Source organism: Haliotis asinina, chromosome 8 (genome assembly GCF_037392515.1).
Source record: "Haliotis asinina isolate JCU_RB_2024 chromosome 8, JCU_Hal_asi_v2, whole genome shotgun sequence".
NCBI classification, from domain to species: domain Eukaryota; kingdom Metazoa; phylum Mollusca; class Gastropoda; order Lepetellida; family Haliotidae; genus Haliotis; species Haliotis asinina.
Window position 1 is genome coordinate 58,871,617 of NC_090287.1, and position 13,656 is coordinate 58,885,272.

General features: G+C 37.6%; 1 protein-coding gene across 1 annotated transcript; it reads left to right on the forward strand.

Moving 5' to 3' along the window:
* Nucleotides 1–1,264: 1,264 nt before the first annotated feature.
* LOC137293714 (homeobox protein goosecoid-like) lies at nt 1,265–9,842 on the forward strand. The gene is made up of 3 exons (XM_067824420.1): nt 1,265–1,912; nt 6,027–6,232; nt 9,011–9,842. Exons 1-3 carry the CDS (start codon nt 1,639–1,641, stop codon nt 9,347–9,349), a joined length of 819 nt encoding a protein of 272 aa, XP_067680521.1. The 5' UTR covers nt 1,265–1,638; the 3' UTR covers nt 9,350–9,842.
* The last annotated feature ends 3,814 nt before the right edge of the window (nt 9,843–13,656 follow it).

A 13,656-nucleotide genomic window follows, 5' to 3' on the forward strand; every position in this document is an offset into this window, starting at 1 on the left:
ATGATTTTTCTCTATCGATTTATTTTGTTAAGCTAGATAGGTTATAGAGATCAAAATGATGGAGTAGTATTTCTTTGGGGTTGGTTATCCTGCGGTTGGGGGTTGGGAGGGGTGATTATGATCTGGTATTTTATCGTGGTGAAACATTGGGGTACATAATGCTATATACACAACGTTATTACGGTGAGAGTGAAGAGAGCAGGGGATTTGACTTTTTAGTAACAACATTTGAAAAAATGTTTCATATTCTCAAGCGTACATACGCTGGTAACAAATTACAGTAACTACATCAACAAGAAACTGATATATTTATTTCATGTAAATTGTAACACAGAAGACGATATCTCTTAGGCCAAATATGCCCGTCCATATAAACCTGTGTGATCAAATATATTACTATTACTATTACTATTACTATTACTATTACTATTACTATTACTATTACTATTACTATTACTATTACTATTACTATTACTATTACTATTACTATAGGAACAGCTCCCTGCTGTATGGTCTGTGGTGTGTTTACATTTGAAATAACAACATTGCACAGCATGGAATGTTCCTAAAATATACCAAAACGAAATACAGTCGAATATTTCTTCAAAAGACACTAAATGTAGAGGTTGATATTTTAAGAGTGTCACCACATTTGATGTTTTGAAAATTTATCAACATTTTGTTGCAAATGTTCATTTTGAATCATATTACTGGTGGATGCTGTCTTTCTCCGGGACATCAATGCATCATCAACATCCTTTCCTAAATATATCGCATTACATTTCATAATAATCTATCAGCTTGAAATACAAAATTTACTTTGTGAATCTACACTGGCGGATTGATCAACCATTCCAACTAAAGTGATATAATATTTCACAGTGTTCCTCAAATCACAACATGATTGAATGAAAGCACAACTGTTGTTAACGTGACAAAAGCATTGTGACTTATTAATGGCATATATTTTTAAATTGTGTCTCGTGATGCAGCGTTATTGATATAATAAATATGCAGTTCTAACAAGCAAGACATTCCACTCACATACAGAAGAATTTAACAAGTCCTGTGACAGTATGTGCAAACGTGCGAATGACAGACAGTGACTCTTGCCCTCAACGGCTCGAACAAGCCGGCGATGGCGACAGCTCATGAATATGCATAGAGTCCCCAGTGAACCATGACCACTGCCAGCTCTGTGATTGGTTGGGTGTACCTGTCAATCAGAACACCGACAAAAGCCTCCAAAACAGTTTGACAGGCTAGTACGGGATGAATAGCGCACTACAATAAGAGTGGGCAGGGCTTAAGGTAATTTTATTAAACTGCAATAAAATGATCTCTTCACCACTCGGGTCGTACTTAGGGATAAACTGTTTTGGTTGTCACCTGGGTATAAAGCGAGGCGACTGGAGGTGTGTGACAGAACATTGCTCCACCTGGGCACATTAAACAGTGGAGATTTCCGAGATACAACAGCGCCTCTGATACTACGGGATATATAGAACTGGACGTATTTGGACAATACCTTGTTGGACATTTTGATTTGTGATTTAGGACTAACATCGGGAACGAAGTATTAACGCCGTTGTCGGGACCAACACTGACAGCTACACCAGTGATCTCATTTACGTCATCATGTCGGTGGATTCACGCGCCGCCCTACCCCGCACTCTTGCCGACCTGGTCCCAACGTCCGTGGCAGCCATGATGCCCCACCTCCCATACTATTACACGGCAGAGCAGCTCAAGTCATGTCACAACTCCATGCTTGCAGCATCGGCAGCGGGGGCAAGCCACCCATCAATTTTCACCATCGACAGCATCCTTGCCCCCCGTCCCATACTCGCTCACCGACCAACGCCCTATTTCGCCTACCCTGGCATGCCGCCACCGCACCATGACTTCTTTGGTGAGTAGTCTTACATTGTCTCCGTTGTGAAATAAACATTTATTTATGTCACAGCCCCAGAAACAAACCCGAACCCTATATTTATTCACTTTTATTACTAAAACCCAATAGTCTTTTTCACCGCAATATATATGTATATATCATATGCCCACATATTGTGGTATTATCTCATGAACTAAAGAATCAACCCAATACTTTTTGTCCACTGAACATGAGTTAGACAGTGAACGTAATACCACAGAAAATTAAGTGTTCGCGCAGTCTTGTGATAATTAAACAGAAATCTGTCCTTCGCGCCATGTATATCCCTTCACAATGAGTCTAACGTTCCCAAACAGGATCTGACTAAGTTGCTGAGATTCCACTTTGCCAGTAATTGCACTGACATCTTCTAAGTGAGTTACCGAGCCCACTTCATTAAGTAAAATAATAGCATTTGAATTGGGCATTATGCGTCGGCCATTTTCCAGCTTCCCTCCTCAGCGTGTAGGGATTCTCACAACATGGAAATAGCTAGCCGAACACAATGCAGACTTACATTGCAAATTGCGTTTTCGTATTAGCTACACAATTAACATTTTGTACTACTAACCTTCCAAGTGCTTGAAAATTAACCTAAAAAAAGATGGTAGTTTTATTAAACCGAAAAGGGAATTAGTTTCAGGTTTGTATTTTTTGCAAATTGCGTTGCGCATTATATCTAACATGATTTTGAATGACTGTTCTTAAAGAAATTTCGAAGTCTAAATGAAGAAACATGAAATAGAATTTTATATTTGTAAACTTTTGACTACGTCTAGAATCTTGGCAGAGGAAAGTATGACTGAAGCATTACAGTGCTATGAAAACAGACAAGATAAATGATATTTGATATGATTTATGGCATACACATACCTGATGTGTAATCATGAGCATTAAACTATTAAACAAAGTGTTTTTACAAATAGTTTGCATTGAATATGTGGGTTAAATAAATTCCCTCATTCGTTACTGAACGACGATCATATCAACGAATGAAGTACTTTTAGTACTTTTTAGTTTTAGATAAAACAAGTAATTATATGCTCCATTTTGATTCAAATTCAAGCCAAAGACATTTGTTATACAAAAGACTTTATTTTAGGTAGGTTTGATTAATTTCTACATAAATATTATTCTAATGCTAATCAGTGAGCAATCTGTGCTAAACTAGACAGTATATTACAATAGGTACATGTCTCAGAATCTCACTTTGATGTGGCGATGACCGAGAACTCCAATGAAACAATCACATCCCTCTCATGACGGATTATCACTTTATGTGTTTAATCCCTTCCGACTGCTTGTGTTAATTGCTTAATTGTAGTTTCATTATGATGGATTAGTAGACCTTTGTCGGCGAGTATAGTGACGGAGATATAGACTCAGGAAATAAAGGTGAAGCGGCATTTTACAGAGTTAATTGACGAGTGGAATAATTGTTTTTCGAAAGTACCATCAAGCAACTAAATGAGAAATTAACTATTTAACAATCACAGACTGTCTAATATTGTTTATAATATGTAACGACAGTGTAATACAAACCAAATACCCCATAAATGTTTGTTTATTTTTTCATTAACGGGTCAGTTTGGAAAGACTCGAAAGCATGTTTATATGTTTAAGATGTTCAGATAGCAAGCACAGGAATACACTTTTAACAAGTACACTTTGCTTTTAATAAAATAACAATATGTTTTTTTTATTTCGACGTATTTGTTACTGGTTGACATCTAAAACAGTAAGCTAGCCTTACACAATTCAAGGTAGAACCCAATCACATAGACCCGAATACTGCGACCTCATCATTAGTAGGGAATTCACTTTTAGATATGGAATATGTACAATAGTCTGGTGTAATCGTAAGCAGTCATAACTCCGATCAGTTATTAGGAAATAATAACATGCATTTTAATTACAATGAAAGAAAACCAAGATGTATCTCGACATATATTTGATTGTTTACTTTGGATTTAAAGCTAATAATGTTATTTGAAGATTATTTGACGCTGCACGATGCACTATTTTCCCTTCTCTTTGTCTATGTAATTGGTTTGATATTACACCATCGACATATTTACAACTAGTTCGACTATAAATTTAAATTCATCACATATCAGCAGTCAATGTGAAGTTTTTTTCATGTATTCAGTTTCGCAGTAAAACAGAAATTAAACATTGAGGCGGGGGTTCCGTTAAAGCGAGGTCGAACGAGCTATGTTGTTCATTGTGTAAAGAGAGGGTTTGGTATGCGTGTCTTAAGGGGTGGGGGAGACGCCCTGGGGTTCATTTAGCGCTTCTTTGTGCTACTCTCGAGTTTCATCACCATTTAAACAACACATAAACTGTACCGCCATATCTTTCAATGGGTACACACCGTTCGCATGGTTTTCTTAGCTATTAGCATTAACACCTAGCTCTGTTTCTCCATCGCGCTCAATCAAACGCTAATACACCTGCACCTCTGCTAAATGGCTAATGTTCCCAAGATAAAAACACATTCACTTAGAGGAGCTATTTCTTTAATTATCATCGGATTAACTCAGGACTATCCAAAATATACAAAGCACACATTGCAAGATTCTTAGTCCTTTATTGTCTTTAAAGTAAACAGATCTAAGTAAACCCTTTGAAATTGCTACGAAAACACCACACGCATCGATAAGAAAAAACGTTAATATATTTTTACAAGGTATTTACGTTTTGAACGATATCATAATTAATATCAACATGTAACAATAATAAACAGAGCAGATGTACCCAAAGCCTGTACACAATCTGCCTAAACAAACACCATCGAAATTATATTCATGAAAACGAAATAGATTTTATGTGACATAGTTAATTGTCGTCACTCTCTTGAAAACGTATGCGAATTTCCGATAAGCTAACAGAATGTAATTCTCAACTAATTACAGTAACGCATGATGGTTGATAATGAATATGCATAGAGAGGCTGATACCAGATTTATGATTTTCTGCCATACCATCCGAAAACAACAACAAATTATGTTATTCTATCATAATAATATAGATATAATCAATCGAAAATAATTACACAGTTAACATTAGTAAATATCGTATTTCCCACACAATTACATTCTATAAACATAATGTATATTTTTTGACGTATATAGACGTTAATTGTCAACGATGTAAGTATTTGTGTAGCATGAAGGATGTGCAGTCTCCGAGAAAATTTAATGAAATTATTTATTAAGTTATAATTAATACTATGCGTAATGGGGAGGTAATAGACATTGTGATTACTGTAGCGTAAATGAGCTCAGTAAACTACCTGTGAGATGACTGGCCACTAAATATAATGCTTGTTCACAGAACGAGCATCAAGGCGCAGTTTGTAGCAATGGATATGGAAATAACACTTACTCCATATAAAAACGCCCTTTATTAATTATCTACCTAATATCAAAATATTGTCATATATTTAACAGCGTGTGTTATTAAAACACAATGCACACGTTGGTTATAATTGACAAATACGACAGCTACAGTGGTTTCCGCAACGAAACCCATTAATCAATTAATTGAACGCACCGATTTCAATTGTGATATATCAAATGAACAGTTTGATATACTTCTCTCCGTCTTAAATTGTTATTCAATGATAACATATTCGGATCAAATGACGAAAGTTTAAACCGGATGTAGTGACAGCTGCTCTAAGGCCGACAAGTGCACATAATTTAATAAAAGTCACGTCGAGTTTAAAATATACTATTCTATTAATTTGATCAGTGTTCATATTTAGCTTTCAAAACGACCTTTCTATGCGTGTAAACTGTCGGCTGAATACAGTTATGATATATTTTTTCTATTTAAACAAATGAGAAGCGTCAATGACCATAACAAATTACTTGTTTAAAAAAATTCCTTTAAGGAAAGATCAAATTGTTTCGGAAAAATTCAGTTACAAATATCTAGTAGTATAGTAGTATAGTAGAGTTAGCATGATTGGGCAACTATCCTATTCGTTATTGTTGCCATAAGTACACATATACGAAAAAAGCAAGATGTCCGGTTTTTAAACATAAACAGCTTGATGGATATCTTATTATTATTATCACCATTGCAGCCGCCTACCCACCCTTCCCCGGGTTTATGAATCCTGCTGATTTGGCACGTGCAGCCGGACAGAAGCGGAAACGACGTCACAGAACGATCTTTACCGAAGAACAATTGGAACAGCTTGAGGCGACCTTCCAGAAAACACATTATCCAGATGTTTTGCTTAGAGAGGAACTCGCCATTAAAGTTGATTTGAAGGAAGAGAGGGTTGAGGTAAGCACATTCACTTGTGATCACAAGCACATCCGGGGGTGATTGTGGTAGGAAGATGAAATACCTACAATGGTACTGATGTAGTGGTTGGCCGCAACATTGAATGTCGACCCTGTCCCACTTGGTCAGATACACAGAGTATGGTGAATTTAGTTTATTATCCAGAATAGTCGCAGATTGTTGATATACCTGCTATTTATTAGTCAGGTAAAATGTACATTTAAGCACGTGAGCTCTATTTCAACCATGTCTACCAGTATTGTGGTAACCGTGCCAACAAACCCACCATCATGTCTACCAGTATTGTGGTAACCGCGTCAACCAACCAACCATCCTGTCGACCTGTTTTGTGCTGACAGTGTTAAAAAAAATCGACGTCACGTACATCCGTATTGTGGTAACCGCGTCAACAAACCCACCATCCCGTCTAACCGTATTGTTGTAAAGGCACCAGCCAAACCCCAGTGTAGGAACTTGCACTCTTGAAATAATCTCACAGCTGGCAGTGAAGAACAATTCACTTTTAAGTTTACTATCCACAGCTAAAACCAGCCACAATATGTCGCTATTGCAACCAGCGCAAGGTGCGTCTAACAGCAGAGAGCTGATAGCATTACATATTAAACTGTTACCATTTGTCCCGCTCTTTCAATACACATTCGTTTTTAAATTTGCACAGTTGGCAAACCTTGCATAGCTCATACAATTGTCTATCTCGGGTCTCATAGGTTGATTCATGAATTAAATACTTTTATTAAACAACCCGAAGAATCTAATAACTGATCAATCGGTTATATTTTAATATCGGCTTAATGCATGAAATCCTTTCGGAAAATGAACAGCACTAGATTATGTCTATCCAGTTTTTTATCAGTAACAAACGATTATTTATTGGGCGTTCGCCTACCGTAACGACCAAACTAATATTGAACGCATTCAAACGATTGTTGACATTTATATTAGAAACATGGTGTTCAAGGGTTCCACAAGAGGAGATATGCTAATAGGTCTTGAGCTACACAACAAGCACACGTGCTTATCACCCCCAGTGGGATGCAACTACAACATGTTGTTCTATAGTTTTCCGATCCGATCTTTGTTATGTACATTCACATGGAAACCGTTGTTCCATATAGTCGACGCGGTTGTTGCGAAACGTTTTATTGTCCTCGGCTTTTCCAATTTGGATGTTAAGTTTTATAGAAAATCCTTCAATCCGTTGCTGAAACATTCTTATGAAATACGCTACATATCTCGCTGATAACATGGTTAAATAGTCCATATTCCGTTATGTCGCTATGCCATTGGAACTCAAATGTACAAGAAAGCCTAAACCTAATTCCACAAAGCAATACTAGCGCTAAGATCGTACCTTCCACATTCATCGGCTAAATACGTAGCACTATGATCACTGTGTGGGTATGGTAGCCAAATATTTGACAGATTTGCTTTTAAGCAAATGTAACAAAACCCATGAAAGATTCCGTTGTAATACAGTCCACGTAGTTGTGTTGTAGACGTTTTGATTGTTACTGTTGCCACAGTTATGGTGAGCACCAGTTGCCCCCGGTTTCCCCTAGGCAAGGTACACCAGGCAGTACACAACCAACTGTTAAGTCTATTTGACAGCAATTATAATCAAAACCAAGTAATGTTTTTATTTCTGAGCGATTAAATATTAGCCGCGCTAGCGTGATTATTTGAGGGTATTAGATGATGGAGGTTGGGAAATCCAGGGGACAACGGGGACAGATGACTGGGCAAGGAGAAGGGGGTACAGAAGGGGGATCAGCGTTAGAGGGATCTCGGCAGTGGGGACCGGCGGAGTGTCGCCCAGATTCATCAGCCGTCATTAGATATTGTGACGGCGAAGTCTCCGTGAAGCCAGACAATGCTAATACAGCCCCAAGATGCTGACACCCCCTCTTTTCGTCTTTATTTTGCTGGAGATCAGTTTCATCACTTGGGGCTTGTTGGTTTTGTAGCACTAAATTATTTTGCTAACTTTTCTCCGTGCTTCACAAGACAGCCATTTGTCATAAGCCCTCCGGCAACTTTCCGCGCATGTGTAGTTGTTTTATGTATCTCCAGTCGTTGAAGAGTTCCAAGTCCCCGAGGCCAACAGAGGCGCAAATAACATCCATAAATTGTTCATGCACGCACATGATCGATATAACAACAACAGAATTAAGGAATTACTTATACATATTGCGCCAAACATCAAAGGGATCTAGGCGACGCTTGTCTCGTTTGACAGACGCTGGCGAAAGATCCACGTTTTCTAATAACTATAGCAAGCAATTAGCAGAGACCGTCATGCACAACAAATGATCGCTACATGGATGTAAAGCCATCGCATAGCTTTCTTTCCAGCTTTTAAGTTCTTTACTCTCGTCGAAACCGCTGGCCCAGTCACTAAGGTGATCGTCGAAATGAAATAATAATTTCTCCCCATTGAAGTTGCTGGCGTTGCCTCGGGCTAGGCTCTACAGAGTGATGCGGTCGTATTTGTGGGCTTGGGAAGACATTCCGCGAGGAGAATTAGTCCACAGATACCATCTCCCTTTGGACTTACTTGTGGCGCCGGGGATAGTAAATGGGTTCTTAACTTTGTTTTATTTGTTTTGTTGATGGTATCTCCCTGATAGAAAACGAATTTCATAATTAAATTCGTTTTTTCCCAAACAGCTCCTAACCTCATAAATCTGCTGAAGTCGATTGAAAAGGGTCGATGTGTGGTGTATTTTGTGACTAATTCTTTCAACTTGTTTGTTCTAGGTTTGGTTCAAGAACAGGAGGGCAAAGTGGAGGAAGCAGAAACGCGAAGAGGAAGCAGTTAAGCGAGGAAGTGAAACCGCCGCGAGACCTACAGCTGAGACGGATGAAGAAGATAAAGAAGCTGAAGCATCAATCTGTGTTGATGACGACAGTGTAGACATGCGCAGAAGAGACAGTGAAAGTAGCGACTCGTCGAAAGTGGACTTGGAAGAGAGCGAAGACGATGCAGTCAGCAACGGCGCTGACGACAGCTCTCATAGTTGTGTCTCTCTCACTGGAGCCACAGACAGTCAGTCAGACCATAGGGGCGAAGTTGAACACTTAGACGTCTCCAGTTAGGTGTTCTGTCACAGTGACAATGAAACACGTATTCTAGTCTTGCCACAAGCTCTCATTCTCAAGTACGACATACGAGAAAAAGCGAGAGTCAGAACTAAAATGGACGTTATGACGCCGCCCTGGTATCATATAGTGCATGCGACCCCTGTGCGTGGCGAGGGGCAGGGGCAGATAACCCACAATGACTTCCGGCGTCGCAGGTGGTGTATTTGATTTGACACAGTCTAAACCAACTACGTCTGGACGATGGACAAGATGGAATATGAACATCCGTGGGAGACCAATACAATAATTTGCTGGTTGAAGTTCGAAACAACATCTGGTCGCCATTTTGGTTTTATGTCCCGGATGTTAAGGCCCTTTCGCCACAGTAACGTGGCAGCCCCCGTTGTTGTCGTCGTGAGATGTCTCCGGCGTTGTTTAGTGATATTTATGTTATGTGTTGTACATACACGGATTGTAAATTTATTTCATAAAATGTCTGAACTTCAAATTTCGTTTGTTGTATTTCTTACTTTAGAGAAACCATGGATTACGTCATCCCGGTACCCGTGCGTCACTTATTACTGAAGATCATCACATCAGTTGAGCAACAAACCATCTATCCAAAATCATGTACTAAGCGAATCCAGCTTATAAATCAATGCCCGTAGTGTTTCTAATCCACAGTTTCGAACACCCATGAATAAATTCTTTAAAAATATGTCTATCGTGGCTAAAGAATACATACGACAAAAATACAACTTACTAGTAACAATACCAGTATACAGACGAATCGACAAAAAATCCTTTCCTTTTCCCTTAGAAATTTCTGGTACAAAAATTCCGTGTGATTTCATTTGAGACCGATGAATAGCTCACTAACACAAATTCTGATAAATGCAACAAAACCAAATTTTTGAAAACTCACATGAAATAGACTGTCAAACTCTCATGAATGATTTGTCTCATAATTTTGGACACCCGAATAAATAAGTTGTTTAAGAAACGACCTCTGTTTTTATGTCGATTGTACAATTGTAGATATAAATCATAAATTTATATTTGTGTCAGCAGTATTACAGCTGTACGATGTTGTTTGTAAACAAGTCGTGTCTGAACCAGACAATTCAATGATCGTTACCAAGTTAATGTTATATAAGACCGAAAACATTTCCACAGTTAACAATTTCAACATCAGCCATGGTGTTCGTCACATTTTGGGCGATATGCATTGTAATCTCTTATATACCAGTCGAAGAAAGTAAGGGATATTGAATTTTCAAGATTGATAACAGGCAAATAATGAAGCCAAGGAGGAAACAGATGAAGAAGAGAAATTAAGGGAAAATGTGACTATTCATTCCATTCCTTTGGAAATGTTTCATCTATATGGATATATATATATTACTTTTTCTCATATGCACTGGCCTTGGCTTGTGGTATACTCGCAGAACGTAATATCTGCTTTTTTTTGAATGCTATATATTACGTTAGTACCGAAGTGTGCATTTACATGGATACGAAGTTGTCGATATTTATGGTACTGTATATGCTATGAATAACAATGTGGGGAATATATTTACTTTACTATATACAAAGCCGATATCTCATTATGTTGTATCTTTGCACAAATCGAGGGGCTATTCATTCAGGTTGGTTTATGTGAGGTGTTACGTGTAGCTAGGATGGCAATGATAAATAGCCCCCAATTTTTAAAAATATAAATATTGTTTTTTCCTTCTCGGGAGAACAAAATTATTTGTAATTTGTAATAAGTCAAATGTTAAGATTAGCAAATGTTAAAAAGTATGAAAGGGATGTTTTGCAACAGTTTACGCTGAATCTACTGTTTTGAACAAAGTTCTCATTGCCATCATTCTCTTCAAACTTTCGACTTTTTAAAATGAAATGTTATAAACGGGAACATGGTTTGGATTGTTTATCATTGAATTTTCGAAAACGAGTCAGGATGGTGGCGTAGCCAAGTGGCTAAAGCACTCGCTTGTCACGTCTACAACCCGAGTTCGATTCCCAACCTATGCACAATGTGTGAAGACCGTCCTAGGTGTCCTCTGTCGTGATATGGCAAAAATATTGCTGAAAGTGGCGTAAGACTGAATTCACTCACTCGTATATGGCAATCTTCATGACAAATATACACCTAAAACTACGCCTTATCTACAATATCCATTTGTGTACATAATATATTTATAATTAAAACCTTGAAGCGACAAGCGCGTTCCACAGTCAACAGTCCTACAGTTCATGGTACGATTCCGACTTAATCTCGAGAATATCTATGGATCCTCATTATAAAGCGATGACACCTGGTGTTGCCGGAAGAGTGAGCATACGCTTTATCTCCGACGAAGGTAAATGTCACTATTCACTATATATTAACAACCAGAATTTGCTTTATATCACCAACTTTATATCATTTTAATTTCCTCCTAAGGCACTTGTTTCGTTATTTGAAAACTCCTCTGTGGTAATTTTCCAATGTCTTTCATTGATCAGTTCATATGATCAACATTGCGATTATCCTTTCACGCACAACTGAAGCTGTTTCCCCGACTAATTATTTGTTGATTTATGTTTACTTAATGGTAAAGTTTTTATTATTAATTTATTACTGTCATGAACACCATGAAATATTTATTTATTTATTTATTTATTTATTTATTTATTTATTTATTTATTTATTTATTTATTTATTTATTTATCATGCGTGGACATTTTGTACTGAATAAAAAGAAAATGGACACACAAGTTTTAATTATTCCGTGTTCTGTCATCATCTCGGACACTTCCCTTGATATCCTTTTTCTCCTGATATCATTCGCTTGATATCATTCTCCCCGGGATCCTTCTCCTCTAATATCCTTCTTCTGCTGATATCCTTCTTCTGCTGATATCCTTCTTCCCTTCATATCCTTCTTCTCGTGGTATCCTTTCCCCCCGAGCTCCTTCTCCCCAATATCCTTCTTCCCCGATATCCTTCTCCGATATCCTTCTTCCCTTGACATCCTTCTTCCTTGATATCCTTCTTCTCCGATATCTTTCTTCCCTTGTTAACACCCCGTCCACTGCCATTGCTGCAGCAACAGCTCAACATACTCTTCTTCCGTGTTAAAGCACCCCTGAGGTCATACATGTAAACAGTTCAATAAAGGAATATGGCTGTAATGATATCTTATGGAAGTGGTAAAAACAGATTATAGTTTGTTTCGTGGGAAATACCTATACGTCTTCATTAGTGGGAAAATGAATAGATTGTGTATGGTCTTCAGTACAAAAGTTTTTGCAGAATATAGTCAGGGGAAAAATAGAGCGTTCTAAATCTACCCCTAATCCTTGAAAATAAATGACTGGTCCCTTGGAACTGTAGGCGTCCAATCCGTGGATATTTCTTTTGAAATTCCGGGAAAGGCATTCGTTAGTGATCTCTCAACAGGGCGGACATCGCAGTTATATATTCCTTGTTTTATTCCTCATAGAGACGGGAAACCAGTTTTATGCCAGTCTAAGTTCATTTTTGTTCAGCTCACGGTTGTCATAGGGATAGACGTCATGAGGTTGTTAACTCAAATGCCAGTACAAACCTACTATACCGTAACAATGTTTTTTCCTTTTTCATTATGTATTTTTCAATTTTAACATTACTTGGAACTTAATTTAGTTTCATACCGTCACCTGAAATGGCTCATTTAACAGACGCATTTGCATAGGGTTTTCCTGTTATTTTAATATGCTTAATGTTCCATGATACCTTCAAACTCGATATGACATATAAATGAACGTTTTGAACACTATATGAGTTGGGTTTTTTTATCTAAAAAATGTTACAATAACATAGTTGAAGCTGAAATGGTTCGTTTTCGTGAGTTACGTGCTTTGGCAAAGGGGTTGGAAAGCTATATGTTATTAATCAATATTACTACTTATATATACTTCATATCATACGTTGGTGATTGAAATTGTGCTTTACAAGAAGTAATTTCTTTTTCAGAATAGCTTATTTTATTTTATTATATCATGGATATAAAGAAATTTAAATGTAGCAGAAACATGTCCACAGACGCTTGAACCTATACTATACTGAATAGCAAAAATAACCAAAAAATAAATAAATAAATAAAATAAAATAAAAAAGCAACAAAAACAACAACCAAAACAAAACCCAGAAAAAAACGCCCCCACAAGTTTCGAAATAGTGAAATCATATAAAAGTAAGCGTTCACGTTTATTTTGTCTATTTTCTAGCTTGACAAAGCGCCAGAGCTGCGTTTGTTTTGCTGTTCAGTATACATGTTGTGGTTGCGTGA

Bases quoted from the DNA above. Each gene is read 5' to 3' on its own strand.
- LOC137293714 (XM_067824420.1), top strand. From the start codon at position 1,639: ATGTCGGTGGATTCACGCGCCGCCCTACCCCGCACTCTTGCCGACCTG. The intron at 1,913-6,026 runs GTGAGTAGTCTT...TCACCATTGCAG, and splicing joins ACCGCACCATGACTTCTTTG to CCGCCTACCCACCCTTCCCC. The intron at 6,233-9,010 runs GTAAGCACATTC...TGTTTGTTCTAG, and splicing joins TGAAGGAAGAGAGGGTTGAG to GTTTGGTTCAAGAACAGGAG.